Source organism: Castor canadensis, chromosome 12 (assembly GCF_047511655.1).
Source record: "Castor canadensis chromosome 12, mCasCan1.hap1v2, whole genome shotgun sequence".
Classification (NCBI taxonomy): domain Eukaryota; kingdom Metazoa; phylum Chordata; class Mammalia; order Rodentia; family Castoridae; genus Castor; species Castor canadensis.
The window spans coordinates 114,967,796-114,992,800 of NC_133397.1; the positions used below are offsets into that span (position 1 = coordinate 114,967,796).

The 25,005-nt window shown below is 40.1% G+C and overlaps 1 protein-coding gene and 1 pseudogene across 7 annotated transcripts; both read left to right on the top strand.

Annotated features, from left to right (window-relative positions):
- The first annotated feature begins 964 nt into the window (after positions 1 to 964).
- On the top strand, positions 965 to 24,517 carry Clcc1 (chloride channel CLIC like 1). Of its 7 annotated transcripts, none has more exons than XM_074050854.1 (12): positions 1,360 to 1,949; positions 7,007 to 7,146; positions 7,536 to 7,637; positions 10,388 to 10,495; positions 13,390 to 13,611; positions 13,958 to 14,098; positions 15,502 to 15,595; positions 17,533 to 17,630; positions 18,119 to 18,265; positions 20,209 to 20,547; positions 22,081 to 22,381; positions 23,979 to 24,517. In XM_074050854.1, the coding sequence occupies exons 1-11, from the start codon at positions 1,916 to 1,918 to the stop codon at positions 22,330 to 22,332; spliced, it is 1,677 nt and encodes a 558-aa protein (XP_073906955.1). In that variant the 5' UTR covers positions 1,360 to 1,915; the 3' UTR covers positions 22,333 to 22,381; positions 23,979 to 24,517. The 7 variants fall into 7 exon arrangements, 6 of the variants coding, with proteins under 6 accessions (XP_073906956.1, XP_073906958.1, XP_073906960.1 ...); XR_012439964.1 differs by having other exon boundaries at positions 1,361 to 1,949; positions 22,081 to 23,881; XM_074050855.1 differs by lacking the exon at positions 1,360 to 1,949 and adding an exon at positions 965 to 1,092 and having other exon boundaries at positions 22,081 to 24,517.
- Positions 9,764 to 9,891, top strand: LOC141415251 (small nucleolar RNA SNORA70; annotated as a pseudogene).
- Positions 24,518 to 25,005: the final 488 nt, after the last annotated feature.

The window sequence follows — 25,005 nt, forward strand, 5'->3', positions numbered from 1 at the left end:
GTCTAGCATTCGCAAGGCCTTGGGTTCCATTCCCAGCACTGCAAAAACAAACAAAAAAAGCTGGTAAATTTTGTACTTTAATTTTAAAATATCGTAAGCAACGTGTACTCCATTACTGACATTTTTTTTTTGAGGTGCTGGAGTTTGAACTCAGGGCCTTCACTTTGAGCCACCCCACCAGCCCTTTTTTTGTGATGGGTTTTTTCGAGATAGGGTCTCGTGGCACTATTTGCCTATGCTGGCTTCGAACCGCGATCCTCCTGATCTCTCCTTCCCCAGTATAGAATTAAAAGCGTGAGCCACCAGTGCCTGGCTAGAGTACTGACAAAATTTTAACACACTTTTTGTTGCCAATTAACTTTTTTGTGTCCACCTGTGGAAAAATCGTTATCTCTTTAGAGAGTTTCCTGAGATTTCGAGGACAAAAGCTGAAGATAAAACTTTATTTCCAACAGCCCTACAGTGTGCAAACTCCCACTTGCCCCGCCCCAATATCAGACCATCATTAACCCCCATTTACAAAATTATCCTCAAACAGATTTACAGTTTTATGACAGTTATATACTCGAACTTACAAGACAAGTTAATAGTAAAAAAAAATACGCATGGCGCTCATTTAACCTACCGGGTCTCACATAAAACTTCATTTCTAGAAAAAAGCCCGGGCCCAAAACTTACGCGTTGAGGCTGCTGGCCCCGCCCCTCGGCGGGACCAATCAGCGCCGCGCGCGGGAGGCACGCCCCCACCGCCGGCCGAGCGCACCCATGCGAAGGCGCAGGGGCGTGCGGACGCGCGCGCGGGAGGCACGTCCAGTCGCCGGCCGAGTGCGTCGATGCGAAGGCGCAGGGGCGTGCGGACGCGCGCGCGGGAGGCACGCCCCCACCGCCGGCCGAGCGCGTCCATGCGAAGGCGCAGGGGCGTGCGGACGCGCGCGCGGGAGGCACGTCCAGTCGCCGGCCGAGTGCGTCGATGGGAAGGCGCAGGGGGCGGGGCCGTGGGGCCACGCTCAGCGTCCGGGGCCGACGGCTCGCCATCTTCTACCGCTTGCGGGGCAGGTGTTTTGCGGGAGACGCTGGCTGGACCCTGGGGACGTGAGTCTGCGTGCTGGGGTGTATTTGGGCGGCCGGCAGGACCTGGGGCTCACTGGGCGGGCGCGGCGCAGACGCGCGGGAGGCCGCAGGCATCCTGGGGCGGGGACACCGCGCCGCCGCCGCTCGGGCCTGTGGTGACTTCCGAGCTCGGTGTTCCTGAGGTGGGCGGACGCCGAGCCGCAAGTGCAAAGCGAGACCCCCGCGGAGGTTGCATTTTTTTTTTTTTTTATTGGCTTCGTTTCCCTCTGAAAACTTTGGATGTAATTCGAACAAATAGTGCCAGCAAAATATCTAGGATTTGGGTATAGCTAATCTTTTAAAAACTGCAAGTCTAATTGGATGTAGAAAGTTAAGAGGTGTCATAAGCCCGTATGTTGTGACTGGGTGGTGTCGGGGATTATGAAAGTGGGGTCCCCAGAATAGCTTCATCGTCACCTGAGAATATGTTAGAAATACACACTTGCAAGTTTGAGAATCACGGCAAACACGCGCGAACCAAAATGCAACCATTGCTTCCGAACTAACGCCGAAGTTGACTCTGTGATCTAAGTGAGCCTGGCCTTTCCCATTACACGGGTACATTCGTTAAAATCAGACCTTGGTGCGGATTTCCATGGTGGCCGACATGTCCCTGCCGGTCTTAATTGGTGGCCCTTCAGTGTCGCGGTTCCAGACCCCCCGCCCTTCGGTGCAGCGGGTCCAGCAGCTCCTGCTGCACCCTAAGACTCTCACCTCCAAGAAAGCTCAGGGCCCGAGTACTTTGCCCTGACCGCTGTCTGGTCCACTGGCCTTGGGCGAGTTCGTTGTTTTCCTAATCTGCAAAATGAAGACAGCAGTGCTACCTCTTGAGAGTTTCTGTGAGTAGTAAGTGAGTGTATGTATCAGATTAAAAAACAGTATTAGCTGCTGCTGTTGTATGTAGTTGATAAGATTACTACCAAAGGTGGAGGCAATTGAGAAAGTGGTAAAATGGTAGAAACTGGGGGGAGAGAGACTAGTACCCACTGACAAGTTAAAATGACATGTGCTACTGTTAAATTAAACCAAGATAGGACAATTTTTGGGGGGTGGGAGGGCTTAGGTTTGAACTCGTTTTCCACTTGCAAAGCAGGTGCTCTACTGCTTGAGCCACGTCTCCAGTCCATTTTGTTCTGGTTATTTTGGAGATGAGGACTTTCATACTATTTGCCCAGGCTGGCCTCAAACTGTTATTCTCCTGATCTCAGCCTCCTTAAGTAGTTTAGGATTACAGGCATGAGCCACTGGCATCAGCAGTTTGTTTGTTTATTTGGTTTTTTTTGACACAGGGATTCCCTGTGTAGCCCAGGCTGGTCTGGAACTGAGTGATTCCTTATGCCTCAGTTCCTCAGTGCTGGGATTACAGGCATGCACCACCACACTGGCCTAGGATGATTACTTTTGCTTAATACTGTAATCATAGTGTGATGTGGGAACATCAGGTCTGTATCATGAGCAGGAGCTCATTAGAAATGCACAGGCTCAGATCCACCTCAAATGTACTGAATCAGAATCTTTTTAAGACCAGGACTCACTCTGTAGCTCAGGCTGGCCTTAGACTCACAGTCCCCCTGAGTGCTGAGATTACAGGTGTGTGCCACCATGCCCAGCTTAGAACCTATTTTTTTAACAAGCTCCCTAGCACATGTAGATGCAGCTTCTGTTAGAGAAATGCATCAGCTCTAAGATTTATGGTTCCAGCCAGGAATCTGACAGGAGGGCTTGAATTTCCAGCTGATCCTACTGTATCTCATCCTCTGTTCGGTCATCATTTTTATATTGCCATTCTCTAGCAAATTCTGGATAAATCTCTGTGCTTGCTGAACATTACTGGAGAAAGTCACATGATTGTCAGTGGTATGACCATGTGTGACGCTTGGCAAGCTTTTCATTCACCTTGCTTTGCCAGGCAAACGCTCTACCACCTTCCAAATTTCCATTCCCCCTACCTGCACAAGAGTGTCCACAGTGACACTCTTTGCAGAATATTTGTTGTCTACTTGATGCCATCTTATAATGTGAACTCTACTGGCTTCCGATCTTTTTACTTTAGAAACTTTCATCTTCCTCCCTCTTCGTTCTATTTATGAAGAAGTGTATAATCTTGTTGCCTGTGATAAAAACCTTCCTGGATTTTCCTTCATTCATACACACTCCCAGTTTCTGGAAGCCTCAGTTCATTTTATATGCTCTGTCACCTACTTACTTCTTACCCACTTGGAATTAGGCTTTTTCCTGTCGTTTTTTGGTCTATAAGTGGCCAGCTTAAGCGATCCGAAGACCTTTGATCAAACTTCACTCTCAACGTCTCCAAAGCATTTAACCTCTCCAGATGAAGCCCCTCCTTGTTTTCTTCACCTTGCCTGGTTTTGGCTTGCCTTCTGTTGCTCTGATTAGTCTGCACTCTCCTTGCATTTGCTTCTTCCAAGGCTTTATTTATTCCTTAGTTTGACCCTTGTTTTGTTTTTCTTTTTTTCCAATAAAGCCTACAGTTATTCAGTATTTCTCTGTCTCCAGAGCATGACAGTGATGTTAGTATTTTGCCTTTACACTTTTAAGCACAAAACCTTTTTTAAAACTACTGATAGTTAATTGAATTTATTAATACTTGATTGCTGATCGTTTCTTCTGTTTACTCCTTTTCTCCTTGTGGTCAGACTTCTTTGATGTATGAGGAGTCCATGAGTTGTCGACCTTTTTAGTCTTTCATATCTGAAGAAATCTATATCAGTTTTCTAGGGTTACCATAACAAGTATTAGGGAGCTTAGGCAGGTGCTGTACTACTTGAGCCATTCAGCCAGCCCCTACTACTAGGGAGTGTAAACAATAAATTACTTTTTTTTTTTTTTTCACAGTTTTGAAGGCCAGAAGACATAGCTCATGCGGCAGGATTCATTTCTTCTGAGGCATCTGAAAATGGCTTACAAATGGTCTATGTCACCTTACCTCTGACCAGTCTGTATCCAGATACCCTCCTCTTAGGACTCCAGTGATACTGGATTAGGGCCCACCCTACAGATCCCATTTAACTTAATTCTTTAAAGACCCAGAGCCTTTCATGCTAGTGCATGCCTGTAATGTCAGCACTTTGCGAAGGATGGTGAATTTGAGGCCAGCCTAAGCTATACAGTGAGACCCTGTCTTAAACAAAACAAAGAGTCCCCAAAACTCTATGTCCAGACACAGTCACATTCTGAGGTACCTTCAACATTAGTCTCATGCCCATTTAGTAAACCTTTTCCTCCTCAGGTGAGTCCAGTGTGAAGAAAACTGTTGAAAATGTAAGTGCTCACCTTAGCCAGGTATTAAAAAGCGATCACCCATGTGACTGCCATCCACTTTTCGTTGCCAGTGTCCCAGAAACCCTCAAGCCCCTTTCGCTCGTCTCATTCTTGATCTACTAAGTATGGTGCTTGCTGTAGCAGACTCTTGACCTGATGAGGAAAGTAGCTTTCATTACTCTTGAAAACTCTTGTCAGAGGGTGAAATTAGTCACAAGCTTTGTATGTTGGTGTCACCACAGCCTCGTTGTTCAGCTCTGTGCCCCAACATACATCCTTGCACTTACACTTTCTGAAGCATGGATTTTGCTCTTCTGCTTTCTTGTCATGCATTCTTAAAATGTTCCCTATACTTCATGATCCATTTCCCACTGGATTTCTCCATGAACTCTTCCTGGGTTTTCCTAATCAGATGAGTGTTATTTGATCTTTGAGCCTCTCAGATCCTTTAATCTTGTTACAGTGTTGATCATTTGTACTTACTGCTTAAACATTTATTAAACGTCTTTCATTTGGCAGTCACTGGGCTGGGTGTTGTGGGGGGCAGGATGGAGAGGTCATTGGTAAGGTGCATTTAGATTTGGAGTAGCTGAGGTGGTGCTGTGGATTTTGACCTTGGCTGCACATTGGAATCACCTGTGGAGCTTTAAAATTCCCAGTGCCTGGGCCCCAGCTCCCAAGATTCTGATTTTGTGGGTCTGGGAAGTGACCAGGACATGAATTTCAGAAGCTCCTCAGGTGAGTTTGGTGTGAAGCCACAGTTGAGAGCGAGCCCCTTGCTAGTGGAAGAGAGAACAATAAAGGACTCATTTCACTGTGTGCTGTGCTAGAAGAATGAACAAGGGGAGCACAGAGAAGTACTAATTTAGTCTGGAGTTACTTCTGTTTTTACAACTAGACTTTAAGCTGTTTGTGTGCACAGCGCAGACCTTTCTCATTTTGGGGTTCCCATGCCTTACATGTAGTGGATTTAAGGTAGGCTGTTTGGAAGAACTTTCTGTGCCTATGGAAATGCCCTGTATCTGCACTGGACAGTGGTTGGTTTGTGGTACTGGAGTATGAACCCAGGGCTCTGTGCTTTCGAGGCACCTGCTCAACTACTTGAGCCACACTTGCTGTATTTCACGTGCTCAGCAGCCACATGTGGCTCCTATATTGGATAGTATGTTAATTTTTTTTTTTTTTTTTATGGAACTGGGGTTTGAACTCAGGGCCTCTTAGCCCTTGCTAGGCAGGCACTCTACCACTTGAGCCACTCTGCCTGCCCCTCAAATAGTATGTTATACAGACACTTAGGTGAGGAGGCAGGTCATTTTCTCTGAATGATATTGGAGTTCGGTTGAATCTTAATTTCATATCTTTTCTTAAAATCTCACTTGTTAAAAAAATTGGCGAGAAAGGTTTTGTTTGTTTTTTAGTACCTACATTGAGCTATAAATCAATACTATTTTAAATTCACTTGTTTAATTGGCTTTATTTTTCATTCTAAACATTGGCAACACTTCACTCCATAAAATAGAATAAGTGCTCTCTACTCACTTAAAATGTACAGTTCAGAAGCCAGGGGCGCATGTATTATCGCAGCGATCTGGGGGGCTCAGGTGGGAGGCTCATTTGAGCTGAGGCGTTTGAGGTCAGTCCGGGGACCATAGCAAGACTCCATCTCTGTGTATTCACGGGTATGTCCAGCCACAACTTTAAAACAGTTTTCATTCCTGTACCCTTTAACTATAGCCCCATATGGCCCTATATGCCCAGCTAACGGCATCCTTAGTCTTCTTTCTGTCTCTATAGATTTGTCTACTCTGGACATTTCTTGTAAGTGGAATCATAACATTTGTGGTCTTTTGTGGCAGGTTTCTTTCACAGCATAATAATTTTAAGGTTCATTCATGTTATAGTATGGCATAAGTGCTTCATTCTTTTATGGTTTAATACTCTGTTGTATGGGTGTACCACATTTATTTACTCATTTATCAGTTGATGGAATTTTGCGCTGTTTTACTTTGTCTATTTTGTACAAGTGTTTGTGTGGACATATATTTTCATTTCTCTCGGGTATATAGTTAGGGATGGAATGGCTGGGCCATATGGAAGACATGTTTTTTTTTTTAATCTGAATGAGAATATTGTGCATATAAGTATTTTTATATACATGTATATTTTTATACATGGATGCCACCTTACTATTATTTAATGTACATTCCTTAATTATTACTCAGAAATGTTAACACTGTAAGGAAGTAGTTTTTATTATAAAATGATTTATTTTAAAAACTGTGTTTCAGCCAGGTGTAGTGCTTATACCTGTAATCCTAGCTACTCTGTAGGTGGAGATCAGGCAGATTGGGGTTCAATGGCAGCCTGGGCAAACAGCAGGAATTCATTTCATCCAATAAAATGCTGGGAATAGTGGTGTGCACCTGTCATTCCAGCTACATAGGAAACATAGGAGGATTGTAGTCCAGGCAGGCTAGAGCATAAAAGCCAGATCCTATTAAAAAATAACTGAAGTTATCTTTAATTTGATGGTATGGCTAAAGTGGTTCAAATGCCAGTGCCACCACTCTGCCCCACCTCCCCGGCCCAAAATTATATCAAAAATTTTTTTTAGTCTTATACAGGATGCTGTGCTGTCTGCTTCTCTGTGAATACCTATTGCTGATAACTGGTTATGCTCATGACGATGACTGGATTGACCCCACAGACATGCTTAATTATGATGCTGCTTCAGGGACAATGAGGAAATCTCAGGTATTTATTTAAAACTGCATGTGTGTGTAAGTCCTATCAGTCCTCTGATGGAAATAGTACTCTGTTGTTCTTGTTTATACAGATTTAAGAGTGTCATATATAAATGATTAGCAGTCATGTAGAATATCTTCCTAACAACTCTTAAATCTGTTTCAAACCCATTTGGTTATTTCCATTTTGAATTTGAATATAAAGCTGATCAAGGAGTAAGCCAGATTGATTTTAGTGCTTGGTATGTACATTTGAGATTTTTACTTTTGTCATGGTTCAATTCAAGTGAAGGCTATAATGAGCAAAGTCATAAAATGATAAAGTCAAAATTTTATTCATTAACCAAAAGCTTTTTTTAAACTGAACTATATAGAAATAAAATCTCTACTTTGTTTTAGGCGAAATATGTTGTATCAGAGAAAAAGGATGTCAGTCCTGACTCATCAAATGCTGATGAATTGTCACAGTGTTATCTCAGACTTGATTCTTTAGCTCATAAGGTTGGATTTTTTTTCCATTCTTAAATGTAACATTGTGTTAAGTCACTCCGTTTTCTTGTCTTTGTTAATGTTTGTGTTCATAATGTTCCTGTATTATGTAATTATATGTATATTTTTAGTCAAGTTTTGTTTTCTAATAATGCTTTGTATTTTTTGTGATGACATCTATCATGTTATGTTGTAATTATGTCTTTATCAGACTACAAACTAGTCTGTAGGAGTGCATTTTATTTATTCATCTTGCTGTATCACCTGTCATACTGGTAAGGGCAAGGAAGAAGATGAAAAGAAGCAAGTGAAGAAACTGGTCTATTAACAGTTTATAAGACCTACTCTTACAAATGTGAAGGGCTGTTAGAATCTAGTGTATGGTAGCTATTCATTTCTTCTTTTACTCAATCTTTTTTTTGTTTTTGTTTTTTGCGGTACTGGGGTTTGAACTCAGAGCCTATACCTTGAGCCACTCCACCAGCCCTTTTTTGTGTTGGGTTTTTTGGAGATAGGGGCTCAAGAACTATTTGCCTGGACTGGCTTGGAACCTCGATCTTCTTGATCTCTGCCTCCTGAGTAGCTAGGATTACAGGCATAAGCCACCAGTGCCCAGCTTCAATCTTTTTTTTTTTTTTTAATGTGGCTGAAGTAGGGTTTATATAAAAGGAAATAAGATTAAGGGATGTGAGCATATTCATTATTTGCTGGGAGAATCATCCTCTATTAGTTTTATATGTAGAATGAACTGTCAGTATGGAGAGGGTCTGGAATGAGGAGGGTGGTAGTCAGGTCATCAGGAGTTACAGAGGTTCAGCATGCTGAAGGCTCACAATGACATGGTGACAGTGATGGGTGAAGAGAAGAGGTGAGTGTGAAGCTTTTATGAAGTAGAGGAGATAAATGCTGATAGCTAAGGGAAAGTGGGAGATACAGGGCCAGGGAAGGGCTAGAATTCCCAGCTCAGGAGACTGGGAGAGTGCTAATTGAGATCCTGGTTTATCCTAGATCCAGCCAGATATATCCCCTGAATGCTAGCAAAAGAATGGTTGCATAAATTTGTTTCAGTTTAACCGTATTTTGGTAGTGAGCTAGTATGGTTGACATTAAGAAATACAGAAATGCCTTTTTCTTGAAATTTTTATTTCATTGTTACTTGGGCTCAAACATGATAAAAGTACAGTTGGCGAAATGGAGTCTTATGTTACTGGGGTTTTTGGTGGCGGTGGGATAGGCAAGCGCTTCACCATTAAACTATATCCCAAGACCACTTGAGTAATCTTTTTTATTTTTTAAATCTTTTTATTTATTTATTTATTTATTTTGGTTGAGTAATTTTTAATAGCTGAAGAAGTTAAGAGCTAAAAAAATAAAATGGTTTGTAAGTCCTGCCTTGAAACAGGACTGAAACTGCTGTGCTCCTTCTGTCCTATGTGTGTGCATGCTGCTTAATTACTTGTCTTGTTTATCAACTGGTAAACAAGCCTTTGGGCCATTTCAGTGCTCACTGTTAAAAAAATATACAAGTTGATTATCACCAGGTTATTTTGAAGTTTGTAAAATACCCACTGCCCTCGCTCAGCCACTTGGCTGCTGTTGTGGTAGTACAACTAAATTTAGAAATTTGTTCCAGTGAAGAATTATGTACTGAACGCACGCATGTGTGGGATTCTTTGGAGAAGCCACAATTACTGCTTTCCTGAGCATTCATGTAGTGGGGTGATTAGTCACTAACAAAAGAGGTCAGAAGTAATATGTGCATTCAAGGAATTCTTTGCTTTGTCCTTCATTGCATCTTCTGGCTTCACCCTGTCTCCATTCCTCTGTCTCTTTGTGTGTCTGTTTTTATTCTTCCTTTCCTCCTCTCTTTCTCTCATTGAATCGTTGCTTTGAAAATAGAAAGAGGTGGTATGGTGCAGATGCTCTGCTTATGAATCTCTGCTTCTCAACTTCATGATCTTCAGTTTTAAAATTGTTGAAAGGCAGCAGAAAAACTGTCAGGTCTGGGCTAAGTACTGGACATATGTTCCTTATTTGTTGCCTACTGCCCTTTACCAGGAGAACTCACAAGACACAGGTCAGCTCTACACTGTAATGCAGCTGATATGTATAAGCTTGATAAAAATAACCAACTCCTTTTGCAGCCAATTAAATTGACCAGGCTCTTTACCCACTGCCCTGGGTGCAGCGGCTGCAAACACCAGCCTTCTTGGTAGTGTACCAGTCTTGTTTATATGGGTTGTCCTAAGGGACCTTGGAGACAGAGTTTTCCCAGTGGGTGTTCATGTCTCTGCTCTCATGGTGTCCCCAGTCCAGGCTTCAGACAAGTATATGGGCACATTCACACCTGTCAAGTCATCAGGTCCATTTGCACCAACCTGTAAAACAAGGAATATGTGATTGAGGCCTTATGCAGGGCCAAGTTCAAGCTCCCTGACCACCAGAAGACCACATCTCAAAGAGGCAGGGCTTTACCAAGTTCATTGCGATGAATTTGAAGCTGCTGAGAAACAGCTCATCCCCACTGACAGTAGGGTTGAATATATCCCCAACTGTGGTTAGTTGGACAAGTAGTAGTCCCTGCACTTGAGAGGGCTTCCACCCACCAGTAAAACATGTTTCTTGTAAAAAAAAAAAAACCAAACCAAAAAACAAACAAAAAAACTCCTTACCCTGACTTCGATGACATCATCAGGCTAGAACTGGACCCTTATGTTAAACTTTGATGCTAACTCATGTTGAATTTTTTTGTGTGATTACAGATTGATGAGTGTGAAAAGAAAAAGAGAGAAGACTATGAAAGTCAAAGCAATCCTGTTTTTAGGAGATACTTAAATAAGATTTTAATTGAAGCCAGAAAGCTTGGACTTGTGAGTATCTGGTTGTGTGATATTAATCAGTGTAGTGGATATTTTCATTCCCCTCCCTTCCCTTCCCCCTTCACCCTTCCCCTGGGGCTTCCCCCTTTCCCTTCCCTTCCAGTGCTGCAGACAGAACCCAGGGATTTGCATATGCCAGGCAAGAGTGTTACCACTGAGCTATACCCCTAGCTCAAAACTTCCATTTAAAAATTTTTTTAAATCCATTTAAAAAAACATTGTTTTCACATTGGGGAATCAAAACATTAAGAAAACTTAATAATTTTATAATTTACACCATTTATAAAAGCTTACTTTCAAGTGCGTAGATTTTTTCCCCCCATTACATATATCACCAGAATTAGTTTAGGGTAGAAGCTAGACTTGTTTGGTTTGTCCATTAGCTAGAAGCACTAGAACATTCACAGGCAGATTCTTGAAGTGAAATGGCCTTGTGTCAGCATTGAGCAGGCTGGCCAGATTCTTTTCTCCTGGCTGAGCAAGAAATGGTTAAACTGGACAGAAGTGTTAGATGAATAATTTAATAATGCCACTTTTTTTTTGTTTTAGGGCAGCACTGGGGTTTTTACTCAGGATCTCATGCTTGCTGGGCACATGTTCTTACCACTTGAGCCACTCCACCTGCCCTTATTTTGTGATGAGTTTTTTTGAGCTAGGGTCTCACGAACTATCCTGATCTCTGCCTTCTGAGTATCTAGGATTATAGGCGTGAGCCACCAGTGCACAGCAATACCACCTTACCTTGAAAGTATAAAAGCAGATGTTCTCATGTGTACACCCTTTATAATTTTTTTTTTCTTTTTGGAGGTGGGTCTTGTTCAAACTTGAAATCTTCCTGCTTCAGTCTCCTGAGTAGCTGGGATTACAGGCTTGCACCCCCACACCTGGCTTGTACACCCTGTGATTTAAGTCTTACAGCTGTGTAGAGTAGAACAGAACCTATATGAGAAAACAGAAGGAGCCAGGAGACATTTACGATGGAGATGGGGCCAGGAAATGTAGCTCAGTGGTAGAGCAATTGTCTAGGGTGCATGAGGCTTTGGGGTCAATCCCCAGCACAAGAAGGAAAGAGAGAAAAAGCAAAAGAAAGGAGGAGGAAAGGGAGGGAGGTGCTTGGAAATGCTTAGTTCCCAATTTAAAAAAAAAATTGTAAAGTATTTTTAAAATATTCTTTTCAATATTAATGATGACTATGCTTTCTGGTGATTTGTGATTTTCTGTGTTTACTCTTATAAAAATGAAAGGAATTTTCTCTTAATTTGTATTGTTTGCTCCTTTTTAAAATTTTTCTTATTTATGCTACTGCAGATTTTAGGCTGTCTTAAAATTGTATCAGCAAATACAAAGTCATAAACTGAATGATAAAGACAGTCAGTCTTTATTTCCAGATTCCATGTTTGTGAATTTATTTGTTATAATTTATTTTTGGCCTTGAAGTCAGTACTTGAGGTGTCTTTTTGGTCTTTCTGGAGCATGTGCAGAGTGTCAAAAAATTTGAGTTGCTTGATGCCTGATCCCAACTGAGGAGGAACAAAGCAGCAGGGGTCTGCCTCTTTTTGTTTGTTTTTTTTCTGGTACTGGCATTTGAACTCAAGACCTTCACCTTGAGCCACTCCACCAGCCCTTTTTTGTGATGGGTTTTTTGAGATAGGGTCTTGGTAGTTATTTGCCTGGGCTGGCTTCGAACTGTGATCCTCCTGATTTCTGCCTTCTGAGTAGCTAGGATTACAAGCATGAGCCACCACCTCCCATCTGAGATCTGTCTCTTGTTTCAGCTCTAATACTACAAACCATTGTCTTCTGCTATGTTCATTATGGTTTATTTAGTGCTACGTTTTTCACATTTTTGGGGGATGGGTGTAATTTTGTTTAAAATGTTCCTCAAATGTATGTTGAAGTACTGCCTAGTGTTCGTAAGTGCAAGAAGGCTGTGATGTGTCTTACAGAGAAAGTGCATATGTTGGATAGGCTTCATTTAGGCATGACAAATAGGATTGTTAGCTGTGTGTTCAGTGGTAATGAATAAGATGTCACAGAAATACACATAAAACAATGTTATGTATTGATCAGTTATAATTAGAGGTTCAAAATGACCCAAGCCTTGTATGCACATATGAATAAGAAAACAATAAAAAAAGAAATAATTAGAGGTTCATAGAACCTAGCCCTGTGTTTCCTATAGGAGTATGGCTTACTCTGCCAATTAGTGTTTGAGGCTACTTTGTAGAACTTAAGTATGCAAAGAGCAAGAATTAACTGTGTTTCAATACAATTAACAGTATCCTTATATACAATTCTCTCATTTTAAAAGGTTTTTCACACGTTTCTGTTTTTTTTTTTTTTTTTAATTTTTTTGATGATTCTGTGGTTTGATCATGCTTACTAGGCAGGTGTTCTACCATTGAGTTACTCTGCCAACCCTTTTTGTGTTGAATATTTTTGAGATAGGTCCTCAAGAACTGTTTGCCTGGGCTGGCTTTGAACCATATCCTCTTGCTTTCTGCCTCCTAAGTAGCTAAAATTACAGGCATGAGCCACTTGTGCCTGGCTTATTACTGGTTTTCATGTTGGCCCTTGAGACAGACAGACATGTATATATGCTTTCTTCTTCTTTTTTTTTTTTTGGTGGGACTGCGTTTTGAATTAGGGCTTCACACTTGCAAACACTCTACCATTTGAGCCACACCTCCAATTCTGTTATTTTCTTATGTGTGTGAGATACTGCAATTTAATTATACTTAACTCATTCTCTTTGTGGGGTGCTAGGGATCAAGCAAACTATATATTTAATTCCAAATTGGCTTTTATCTTAATGCTTCACTGGGTGATGTGATAATAAAATTCTCTTTTTTTTTATTGTTTGAATTTTGGTGAATTTAATTCAGCCTGATGAAAATAAAGGTGAAATGCATTATGACGCTGAGATTATCCTTAAAAGACAAACCTTACTGGAAATACAGAAGTTTCTCAACGGAGAAGAATGGAAATCAGGAGCCATGGATGATGTGCTAAGTGATATTTTAATTAATTTTAAGTTTCATGATTTTGAAACATGGAAGTGGCAATTTGAAGATTACTTTGGAGTGGATCCATATAACGTGCTAATGGTAAGGTGGGATAAGGGTGACATGATTAAGTTTCCTTTTTTATAGTACTTTGAAGACACTAATATATTATTAAGGGTCTATACTGAGTCACTCAGACTTCAGTCTGAACAAGCAGCAAAGTGGTATGAATGATTTTCTGCATTTAATTTTTTTGTTGTTTTTGGCTTTGCTGGGGCTTGAACTCAGGACCTTGAACTTGCTAGAAAAGTGCTCTGCCACTTGACCCATACCCTCAGTCCCGATTTTATGTATTTGTGTCTACTACTTTTGTTTCTACTGATGTTTGGAGTTTTTTGCTGGGGAGGATAGGTTGGCAGTGACTCTGATTTACGCTTTTGTTTTCAAGGTACTTCTGTGTCTGCTCTGCATTGTGGCATTAGTAGCAACTGAGCTGTGGACATATGTTCGCTGGTACACCCAGTTGAGACGAGTTTTCTTCATCAGTTTTGTCCTCAGTTTTGGATGGAATTGGATTTATTTATATAAGGTATTAAATAGGTTGAGAGTTTTAAATTTTTAAATGTAAATTCAAATAAAAGAACACTATAATCTACTTGGAGCAATCTTGCTTTAGCTGTGGGTTAAAGGCAGTGTTGGAAGTGGACAACAGTGGGGAGAAGTAAATTGACACTCAGCTGTGTTTGGTTTTTGGTCCTTGACCAGCTAGTAGGGGGAAAGTGTAGCCTGATTTCCATAAAGCAGTCACTCTTGGGTAGTATCTAAACAACTAAGTCAGCACAGAGCTAAGTAGACACATTTTTAAAAGTCTTATGTAAGTAATTTGAGGAATATCTTTATATTCTTTGTTGAAATCATACCAGAATATCATTATTATTTTAATATTTTCTGAATATAAAAGTATGTTAAATTATAAATGATTTAGACAAACACAGATGAATCAATTTTTAAACTCAGCATAATCATTGAAGGAAAATTTTAGATCTTTCTAGCAGGGTGTTAGGTATCCAGGTATCCTCAGTGAATTCATGTGATTAAATCATTGTGAATATCCTTTAACTTTTGCTCTTTTTTCTATAGCATCTAGAACTAGTTATTTACAAACTAAATACCTAGGTTCTGTGTGGAAGGAAGGTTGCTTGGTTGAGTATTGTTAGTTCAGTGATTTCTCCTGGGACTTTGATTTATAAAAGCTGTACAGCTATCCCTCGGTATCTTTAGGGAATTCGTTCTGGGAACCCCCTGCCCTCCCCCTCATAAATACCAAAATCTATAGACACACAAATTCCTTACATAAAATCATATAGTGTTTGTACATCCTCCCATGTACTTCACATCATCTTTAGGATTACTTACAATACCCAGTGCAGTGTAAGTCCTGTGTAAATAGTTGTTTACTATATTGTTTAGGGGTTAAAAAAAAATCTGTACATATGTTCAGTACATACACAGTTTTTTTCTATCTGTGACTGGTTAAATCTGTAGATGCAAAACCAACTGCATTATATCTATATTAGTCATTTGTGCTAAAAACCATTCAGAGAAAAAAAAACACATTTTATCATGAATCTTAAACATACAGGAGATATAGTCATTTAATTTGGATCGCTACATTTTCAATTCAATTTTCAGTTCAATTTTCAATTGAACTACAATTGAACTAATTCTTAGAAATGATCTTTTTAATAGTTTTCCTTCACCATAATTATATACAAAGAAAGCACTTGTGGTTAATTCTTTATTCTTCTTTGTTGCGCTAAGACTATGCCTTTCCACGAGCTGAAAGTAGCTAGTTAAGTATTCTTTTAAGTTAAGAAATTTGGAGCAGTGTTGGATGAATGGTAAAGACACTCGAAGCTAGGGTGTCTTGGATGTGCAGGGACAGCCTTCGTTGTTGGCAGCCTTTCACTGTTCCCTTTTCATATTGGTCAGCTAGCTTTCGCACAGCATCAGGCTGATGTTGCCAAGATGGAGCCATCGAACAACGTATGTGCTGAGAAGATGGACTGGGTTGGAAGTCTCTGGGGTAAGGTGTTTATTCGTTTCTCTATAGTGAATGGAATTTCTCAGAAAAGGGAAACATTAGTTAGTAATCACAAAGAAAATTAGGAAATGCCAGATGAGGCTTTCCATGACTGAATCTTTAATGTAGGGACATGTAGCCAGGCGTGATGGATAACAAGTTCAAGGCTAGGCAATTTAGTGAGACCTTAAAATAAAAAAGGCTAGACTGTAGCTCAGCGGTGAAGTATTTGCCTCCCATGTACAATTCCCTGGGTTTGATCCCCAGCACTGCTACAAAAAAACAAAAACACATGCAAAAGGATTCTTAGGATTAAGACTTGTGGCTTTTGGCTCACATAAAGTTACAGGGAAGAAACAGAAATCGTGTGTATGTGGCTCTGATGTTACTGTCTGTGAGGCTGAAGTTCTGTGCTCCCTTTTGCTTACCTGGTCCTTAGCAGAGCATCAGGCACTTTCTAGGCCCTCAACAGCAGTTAACTAAAGTGGATGAATGTGTGTACAAATTAATGTCCATCTTAACTTCAGTTTCCTTATACTGACTTATGAAATCTTTTCATTTATTTTTTTTGTGGTTCTGGGGTTTGAACTCAGCCTCACACTTGCTAGGCAGGCACTATACCACTTGAGCCACTCCACCAGCCCTGACTGATGAAATCTTATATTGTGACTTCACTATGCTTTTTTTTTAACTAAGGGGGAATTATTATATTTGGTTTTTATTCTAATATTGACCCCCAATAGTTGTCTGTATCTGTGTTTACTGGAAATGATTTAATGTTCAGAGGCACTTTTTAAATACAAATCCATAATAACTGACAGAGTAATATCTTAGTAGATTCTACAAAGAGGGCCCAGAATTAATGTTTTTAAAGAAGTTGTGAGAAATAATCAATTCACTTTGACCTCTTGGCTTCAGGAGACAACAAAGTGCCTCCTCTAGTGCAGGTTAGTTTCCAAATGTGCCTAAGACTGATTTAGAAAAGTTGGGAGAATGAATGTTCTGTTTTCTTACTTTTGTACAAACAGAAAGCACTGTTTATTGTTGCGATAATTACAGATTCATAAGCAGTTGTATGAGTAAGACAGCGCCTATGTGTTCTTTTCCCGTTTTCTTCCCCATTTGTAGCATCTTAGCAGCTACAATAGAACAGTATAAGAGGCAGGATATTAACTTTGATGCAATCCACTAGTCTTACTCACTTTCCCCAGTTTTACTCATATACATTTGTATGCATAAAAAGCTGCTGTAATCATTTACTTTTTAGAAAAATCTGTATAATTTTTTGTCTCCATAAGACTTGGATAATTTGAATAGATTTTTTAAAAAATAAGCATGATTTTGGACATAAGATGAAAAATTTAAATCAGTCTTACAGGGAATCTATTTAAAATTTAAAACAGTTCAAAACTGAGAAGCGTTGGTGGTATAGTGGTGAGCATAGCTGCCTTCCAAAACTGGGCTGGTGGAGTGGCTCAAGCTGTAAAAGCGCCTGCCTAGCAAGCATGAGGCTCTGAGTTCAAACCCCAGTGCCACCAGGAGATAAAAAAAAAAGATACAGACTTGAACTGAATCTTTAGCTGGAGGTATGGCTCAAGTGGTAGATCACCTTCCTGGCTAAGGAGAAACCCTGAGTTCAAACCCCAGTACCACCAAACAAAACAAAACAAAAAAGTAATGGGCTGGTGAAGTGGCTCAAGCTATCAGAGTGCCTGCCTAGCAAGTGTGAGGCCCTGAGTTCAAGGCCCAGTTCCGCCAAAAGAAAAATAAATAAATAAAAATTTTTAAAATGACAAATTGACTAATGGGGGCTAGAGGCATGGGTCAAGTGGTAGAGAGGCTGCCTAGCAAGCACGTAGCCCTGAGTTACCAGAGTATTTTATTTGGGAATAAAATGCAACTTTTTAATGATTCTGTGTTTTGTCTGTCTCTCTGAATAGAACTGTTTAGAAGCTCATGGACCTATAGAGATGACCCATGCCAAAAGTACTATGAGCTCTTACTAGTCAACCCTATATGGTTGGTCCCACCAACAAAGGTATAGAACATATCTTGTGAAAATCACTTATACACAGCGTCAGAAATCCCTTGCATGTATAAAAAATTGTGTTCTTTAGAATGTTTTGCTAATAACATTCATCTTTGAGAAAAGGCTTCCATTGCATGGTGATTTTCACATATAAGCTGGGTTTGGTAGTGCATGCCTGTAATCCTAGCACTTGGGAAGCAAAGGAGGCAGGAGGATTGTGAGTTCTAGGCCAACCTGGGCTACATAGGAGTCCCTGTCTAAAATAACCTGGGATGTCAATGGCAGAACACTTGCTTTGTTATGGGTGAGACACTGGGTTTGACCCCTAGCACCACCACCACCACCAAAAAAAAAAAAAAACAAAAAAAAAGTGGTATATAACAGAATTCTGATTTATGTAACATAATTTCAGCCTCAGAGCACAGTGAATTTTGGCTTAGTCTATGTGTCTCACTCCTTTGAGCAAAAAATTAAATTCCTTTTATCTTTTATTTTAGGCACTGGCAGTTACATTCACCAACTTTGTAACAGAACCATTAAAGCACATTGGAAAAGGAACTGGTGAATTTATTAAGGCACTCATGAAGGAGATTCCAGTGTTACTTCAGATTCCGGTGCTGATAATTATGGCCTTGGCTGTCCTGGTTAGTATATCAGCACTATTAATATTTAACAGGATTTGCAGAAAAAAAGTAGTTCTAAAATTATTAGGCTGCTTTGATGTTGTAAATCAAACTAAGTCATGCTTGCTGTTTTGTTTGGTTTTGTTGAGACAGGTCTCACTGTATAGCCCAGACTGGCCCTGAACTCACTGTCCTCTTGCCTCCACCTCCCAAGTGCTGGTGTTATAGGCATGTGCCACCACACCCAGCCTAAGTTATGCTCATTGGTTCAAAAAGTGATACACATTGATTCAAAAAGTGATACACATTGATTTATTTATACTTATATGTATATTCCTCTAATCAAGGAAGTTCTCTAGCTTATAGATATCATAGCAGTGATTTACAATAATAACCTCTTTTTATCTTTTTGTAGTAAAAATAATAGTAAAGTTTATTAGGAAGGAAATGTAGTATAACAGGATAAGAGTGGGGAAAAATGAGAAAAAAGAAAAACATTTCCTGTCCTCATGCAAGGAGAAGGAGACACAGGAGGAGAGACTCCTAATAACCTCTTTTTAAATTCATTTTTTAAACTTGGTGAATTAGTACCTAGGAAATTGGTTTACTACTTCCTGTTTAAAAAAATAGGCCTTCTTGTTCCAGTCTGAGTTTGTGCAGCATTAACTTGAACCCAGAATCAGGGAGGGTGCAGGGAAGCAGTTTGGGGATCCGGGAGCAGACACTTGTCAAGAACATTGTTCATTCATCCATGGTTGTTCAGCCTCTTTTTGATGTAGATTTTTACTCAGTAGCCAAAATGCAGTTTCCATGTGAAAGTAAAGAACTCAGACATGCCATGGGAAATTGTCCCTTTTTTGGGAGGGAGGGGAATTATTCTTTCAGATATAAAATTTACTATGCTCCATTCACTTTGAAGTTGTTCCTTTTTTGGTTTTGTCTTTTGATGATTATAGGACTCAATGGGTTAGAGATAAGACTTTCTTACGTGACATTACTTCTTTAGTAGTAGTTTAGTCTCTAAAACTGAAACTGATCAAAAGCTTTATTATTTCTTTTTGTTTGGTTTTTAAGATGGAATCTTGCTATGTTGCACAGGTTAACCTTAAACTCCGGGGCTCAAACTGTCCTTCCACATCAGCCTCCCAAGTAACGGGGACTACAAGTGTGCGCCACCCTGCCTGACTTGTGTTATTTCTTTTTGCATCATTTGTTCACTATGGAAAGTTAGACTCTTTGACTTATTGCTTCTGTCTACAATACCAGTATGATAATGCTGGTACAGAGATTTTAATACTTTTGTTCTTAGGACCCCTTTGCATTCTTAAAAATTGAAGATCATAAAGAACTCATGTCTGTGGAGTTACATTCACTGACACTTACCATAGATTGAGAAATTAAAAAAATACAAGTATACACAAACATACATTCCACGAGTTGTCAGACTATCACCCTATCCTGTGGAAAACTCTGCTGTACACTCACAAGAAGACAGTGAAAAAGATAAATGGTGCCTTTCCTGAAAAATAAGCCTGTTGCCTAGTTTTTCCTATGGGATATGAATCAGAATCTGTTGAATTTTAGGTATAGCTTAAGCCAAGTTTGTGTTTGTAAAAAAATCTATAGGAAAATGTCTGCATAGCATTTGAAATAATTTTCAGCATTTACTTTATATCATGGAGCATGAATGTAGAAACATGAGCAATTATCAGAAAATTACAACTTTCTGATTTAAATTCCTAGGCCTCAGCCTGCTCTTATAAATTGAATCAAAATATGTCTAGCTGATTGAAATGTCTACTTGATACTGAGAGATTTCTTAGGTTTTATTGGCTACTCTGGCCTGTATTAATCTGAAGAAAAGTTGTTTAATAAAAAGTGAATTAATATTTTTATGTCTGTAAACGTTGACTAAGATAGCTCATAATTTAAGTCTTGAGGCTAATGCATTCTTCTTCTTACAGAGCTTCTGCTATGGTGCTGGAAAATCAGTTAGTGTGCTGAGACATGTAGGTGGTCCTGAGAGAGAACCTCCCCAGGCACTTCAGCTGGGCGATAGAAGACAGCAGGAGATTGATTATAGACTCCATGGTGGAGCAGGTGATGCAGATTTCTATTATAGGGGCAACGTTGGCTCCATTGAGCAAGTCCCTTCTGACAGAACATATGAGTATAGAAGAGATGTTTTGAGAGAGAGAGATGTTGGCTTGAGATTTCAGACTGGCAACAAGAGCCCTGAAGTGCTCCAGGCATATGATTTACCAAACACAGAGGCACAAGAGCATCCTGAGGTGGTACCCAGCGTAAGTCAGCAACTGTTTATTTTGCTGTCCCTTTGTTGTAGACTTAAATGCGTCTTACTGAGCTTTTGAATAAGTGTCTTTATTCTTTTACCCTTCACTGTTAATTGTGTCATTAGTGGTAAGGTTCGTCCAGCTTCCTCAGAAGAAATAAAATTAGATTTATTTTTTGTGGTAAATACTATTTAATGGTGGTTTGTTATAACAGGTGGTATTTCATACGAAATTCATAGGAAGCTGACAAGCGAGCATGACTAAATTCTGCCTTTGAAGAGATCAGAGAGAGGGCCTCACAGAAGGCCTGGAACACAAGGGTACTGAAGGGTACTGGCAGTAGGGCTCTAAGGCCCAGTTTGGATGAGAAGGGGTGGTAGCAGTTCAAAAGCTTTGCCTTTCCTTTCTATCATTAGATTTTTCTATATTAGAAATCTTTTGAGGTCATTGGCTGGCTAGACTGCACCTTTTACTGGCAGAATGGTGACAAGGGCTTTTTCACTACTATTGGTGTTTTTGTTTTGTTTTGGTGGTACTGGGTTTGATCTCAGAGTCTCAGACTTGTGAGGCAGGTGCGCTGTACTTGAGCCACACCTCCAGCCCTAGTCTTGGTTATTTAAAGGGACATTTCCATTTCTGTTTGCAAATGATTCTTTTCTCAAAGTAAACCTTTGAGAAACAGTTATGAACTCAACAGAATCTAGAAGACTATAAAATCTCTTGCCATGGAGTTCCCTATGAAAATGTTACCTTCTTATATCTGGAAAACCTGGGAATGGTTCTTCCCAGTTATCTGTTACCTGCTACTCATCTCAAAAATGCTCCCGTGACTTGCTCTCACTTGAGGAGAACGCACTGTTGCAGTGGTCTGCCCTAGTGGTACCTGGTCTGGTCTGCGCACATCCCCCGGCCCCCAACCCACCACCTCCCTGGTCATCTGTTCTCCCTCCAGGCTCACTGCACCTCAGTCACAGGCGTTCCTTGAGCTCCGCGCCTTTGCTCAGTGCCTAGGATGCTGTTTACCCATATGGTTCATTTCCTTAGGCCTTTACTCATCCTTTCTTAGATCACCTTAGACCTAAGTCTGACCCTAGCATTTGTCTCTGCTTTTTTCCTACATAGCCCTTAATTCAGACTTTATGTCATACTCTTGTTTGTCATCTGATTCTCTTTTGTTCCTGCTGTATCCTCAGTACCTAGAACTACATGCTCAATAAGTGCTTGTTGAGCAAATTATTCTCAAGAATTATGCAAGAAGAGTTAGCAGTACTGGTGATCAGTCCTCTTGACCCCTCCTAAGCTGGATCACTAGACCACCTGTCATCCTAGTGTCCCCATTCTTCCACATACAGTTCCGTGAGTCGTGACACTCACATCATTATAACCTAGCTGTGGGACCATGGTTTAAAAGCATCTGGAGTGTGCTACAATAGACTTGGAGAAGAACTTGATCTGCAGCTTAGGAGTTCAGAAAAAAAATTCTATTTGATTACTAAACTTCACATTATGTTAATTGTTAAAATGTAATTCTGTACTTTATAGCATAAATCATCTATTTTGGATACAAAGCCCAAAGAGACTGGAGGAATCCCAGGAGAAAGTACCCTGACAGAATGCAGCAAGTCCATTAAGCCTGCCCCTGACCAGGAGGCATCAGGGACTGCAGAAGACTCGCCTGCAGTGAAAAAGGCCCAGCTGAAGACTGAGGTGGAGGGCAGCCCTCAGAGCCCAGACCCCGCAAGAACTGCACCCACAGCATGTGGAAAGGATCCCATTGGCAGCCTGTGTGGCTAGAGGAGCACAGACGCAGGCCCCAGCTCTGAAGTCATCCGTCTTTAGTTTTGTAAAGTATACCTTAACAACTCTATCCATTCTTCCTACAAATACGGTATTTACTCCAAAGGTGTAAATTTAATCAATAATTTTGCTTACACACATGTATGCATGTAAAAGCTCCCGTTTAATTTCATTTTCTTCTCTTTGATGTTAAGATACATCCCATAATGTTTTAAAGTGTTAATTTTGACACGGGGACTCAGAATTTACATTTAAAAATGAATGTTATGGCAAATACACATTCTAGATAATTATGGCGAGTGAATTAGAAATTAACTGTTTATAGGCATTTATAGGAACCAACTAACTGAAGTGTGTGTTGCCTCGTGGAAGCCCTGTCACATCTTTAGTTAACAGAATAATTTATCTTGCATTAGATTTGAAGTGTTTCCAGTGTAATAGATACTTATGAACTGTTTTTAAAGAAAGATCACTTAAGGTCACCCCCTTTGTGGATGCTGGCATCTTAATGCAGCTGCAGAGTTTATGAGCATCAGTCCAGCTGACACCCAGTTTGTCTCTAGGTGGACCAGTCACAGATTAGTGTGACTGTTTGGTTTCATCCCTCCTGCAGCTCTTACTGGGCCTGCTTCCTTATCATACCTTTGACTGTGTGCCTCAACAGAGCTGAGGATTGCCAGTGGGGTTTATGTGACATAGCAGTAATCCTAGTTTTATGGCATCAGTTGACTTTGAGAATGACTTTATGATGCTTTTCCCACCAGATGAAGTGCACAGGCATTGTTGAAGATCTCCTTCCCATATTGCTTACAATCCTAGCAGTGGATACTACTGGATATTACCAAGCTTATTTAGATTATAGCAAACTTGTCTTGGCTACATAAGGTTCTATATATGAAGAATACTATGATAAGGAAAACAGGTGTTTTTCTTAACTACAGATGGGTTGTCAGTTAATGTTTTAGTCTTCTAAATTTTAAAAATCATTCTTAATTGAAGCAATTTGTGTATTTTGCATATGTCCCTAGCTGTCAGGCATCACATGCACTCAGGTGGCTTTTGTTTTAACCATATTTACACTAGAAGTTATATGCAGCTGCTTTCTAAAAATGGTACCAGTCAGGAATGAAATCATAAAATTTCCATGTAAGCATTTGTTTCAGGAAAAAAGACAAGGATGTTTTTTGATAATTTTTACACAAAATGCAGAACACCCTTTTTTGGCTCCCAGAAGTGTTACTTGGATACCTGAAAAAAAAATTAATTTTACATGTCAGTATTATTTTCTTTGTATTTCAAAATGATAATCATTTTTTCCAAGAAAGATAACATTTTTGGATTTTCTATTAAGATTTGTAACATATAGCAGGCATGTAACAACTGACTGAACGAACACTGTGTATGTAAAACAGTTCTCTCTGGGGACTGGACCCACTCCCACTGATTGGTGAGTGAGCTCCAAGCCGCAGGACTTGTCCTCTGAGCTGTGATCTGATTCTGAAGAGAAATGAATGCCCCAGGTGATAGACTGTGACTGAGAGCAGAGGTAATGCTGCTTGTACTCCACGTTGCTTTTAATCAGTCCCAAAATGAGTCCTTTTAAAAACCATTTGGAATCTCATCTTTGTATTCTTTCATTACAGATGTTCATTTGAGGATGAAATCTGCTTTGACAGCTAACAAGGCAACATGTTACTGCTATTGAATGATTGCAACAATTCAGGGAAGACTGTATTAAAGTTTATTGAACCTACCAAGCCCAGTTTGTTACCAGGAAAGAGAACAGGCTTGTTTATTGACTAGCCAATATTTGTTACTGGAATTAAGGTTTGTAGTAGTTAGCTTTTAAGAAAATCAGAATGGGGTACACAGCTGTTAAAAGCAGGTTTTTTATTCTTGGTTTTTTTTTTTTTACTGGGATTTGAATTCTGGGCTTATACTTTGAGCCACTCTGTCAGCCCTTTTTTGTGATGAGTTTTTTTTCCGGAGAGGGTTTCACAAACTATTTGCCTGGGTTGGCCTTGAACCGAGATCCTCCTGATCTCTGCCTCCTGAGTAGCTAGGATTACAGGTGTGAGCCACCGGCACCCAGTTAAAAGCATTTTTTAAATGGAATAATGTTGAATGTTTACAGGGTATAAGAAACACTGTATACAAAAAATAAACACTTATTTTTACATAATTGTGGTTTGGTATGCTGTCTTTGCTTAATGAGTTTTTAGTTTTGTTTATTTTTGTTAGGTACTGGGGATTGAATCCAGGGCCTCACTGCTAGGAGCTATTCCACTAGCCCCTGCTTTATGAGCCTCTTGTAAAGTAAGTCCCATAAAACGTGCAGTTTTGAAAGTGATGGTGTCCTGGACATTGTAATCTGGGATTTACCCAGCTTAATGTAATCTGGGTTTTAGCCTAATGCTTGTGACAACATTTCTGTGTGTTCTTAAAGCCAAGAAAAAATATTTTCTTAGCTCTAAATATAATTGCAGGCTGTAACTAAATTTTTTTTTACATTGGCCATTTTAGAGAAGTTGGATCTTACTTTTGCCCATCAGAATCATCCAAATGACTTTTTGAGAAGAGACCAAGGTCCCATCTTAGCTTTGTAGAATCAGTGGCAACTACAGTTGTTGCCAGTGTGTTCCTGGTGTGGGAATTTGTATTTAGCCTTAA

Coding starts and splice junctions, on each gene's coding strand:
- Clcc1 (XM_074050854.1), top strand. CDS start 1,916: ATGAAGACAGCAGTGCTACCTCTTGAGAGTTTCT. Junction 18,266..20,208: donor TTATGGCCTTGGCTGTCCTG/GTTAGTATATCA, acceptor TTCTTCTTACAG/AGCTTCTGCTATGGTGCTGG. Junction 20,548..22,080: donor ATCCTGAGGTGGTACCCAGC/GTAAGTCAGCAA, acceptor TGTACTTTATAG/CATAAATCATCTATTTTGGA.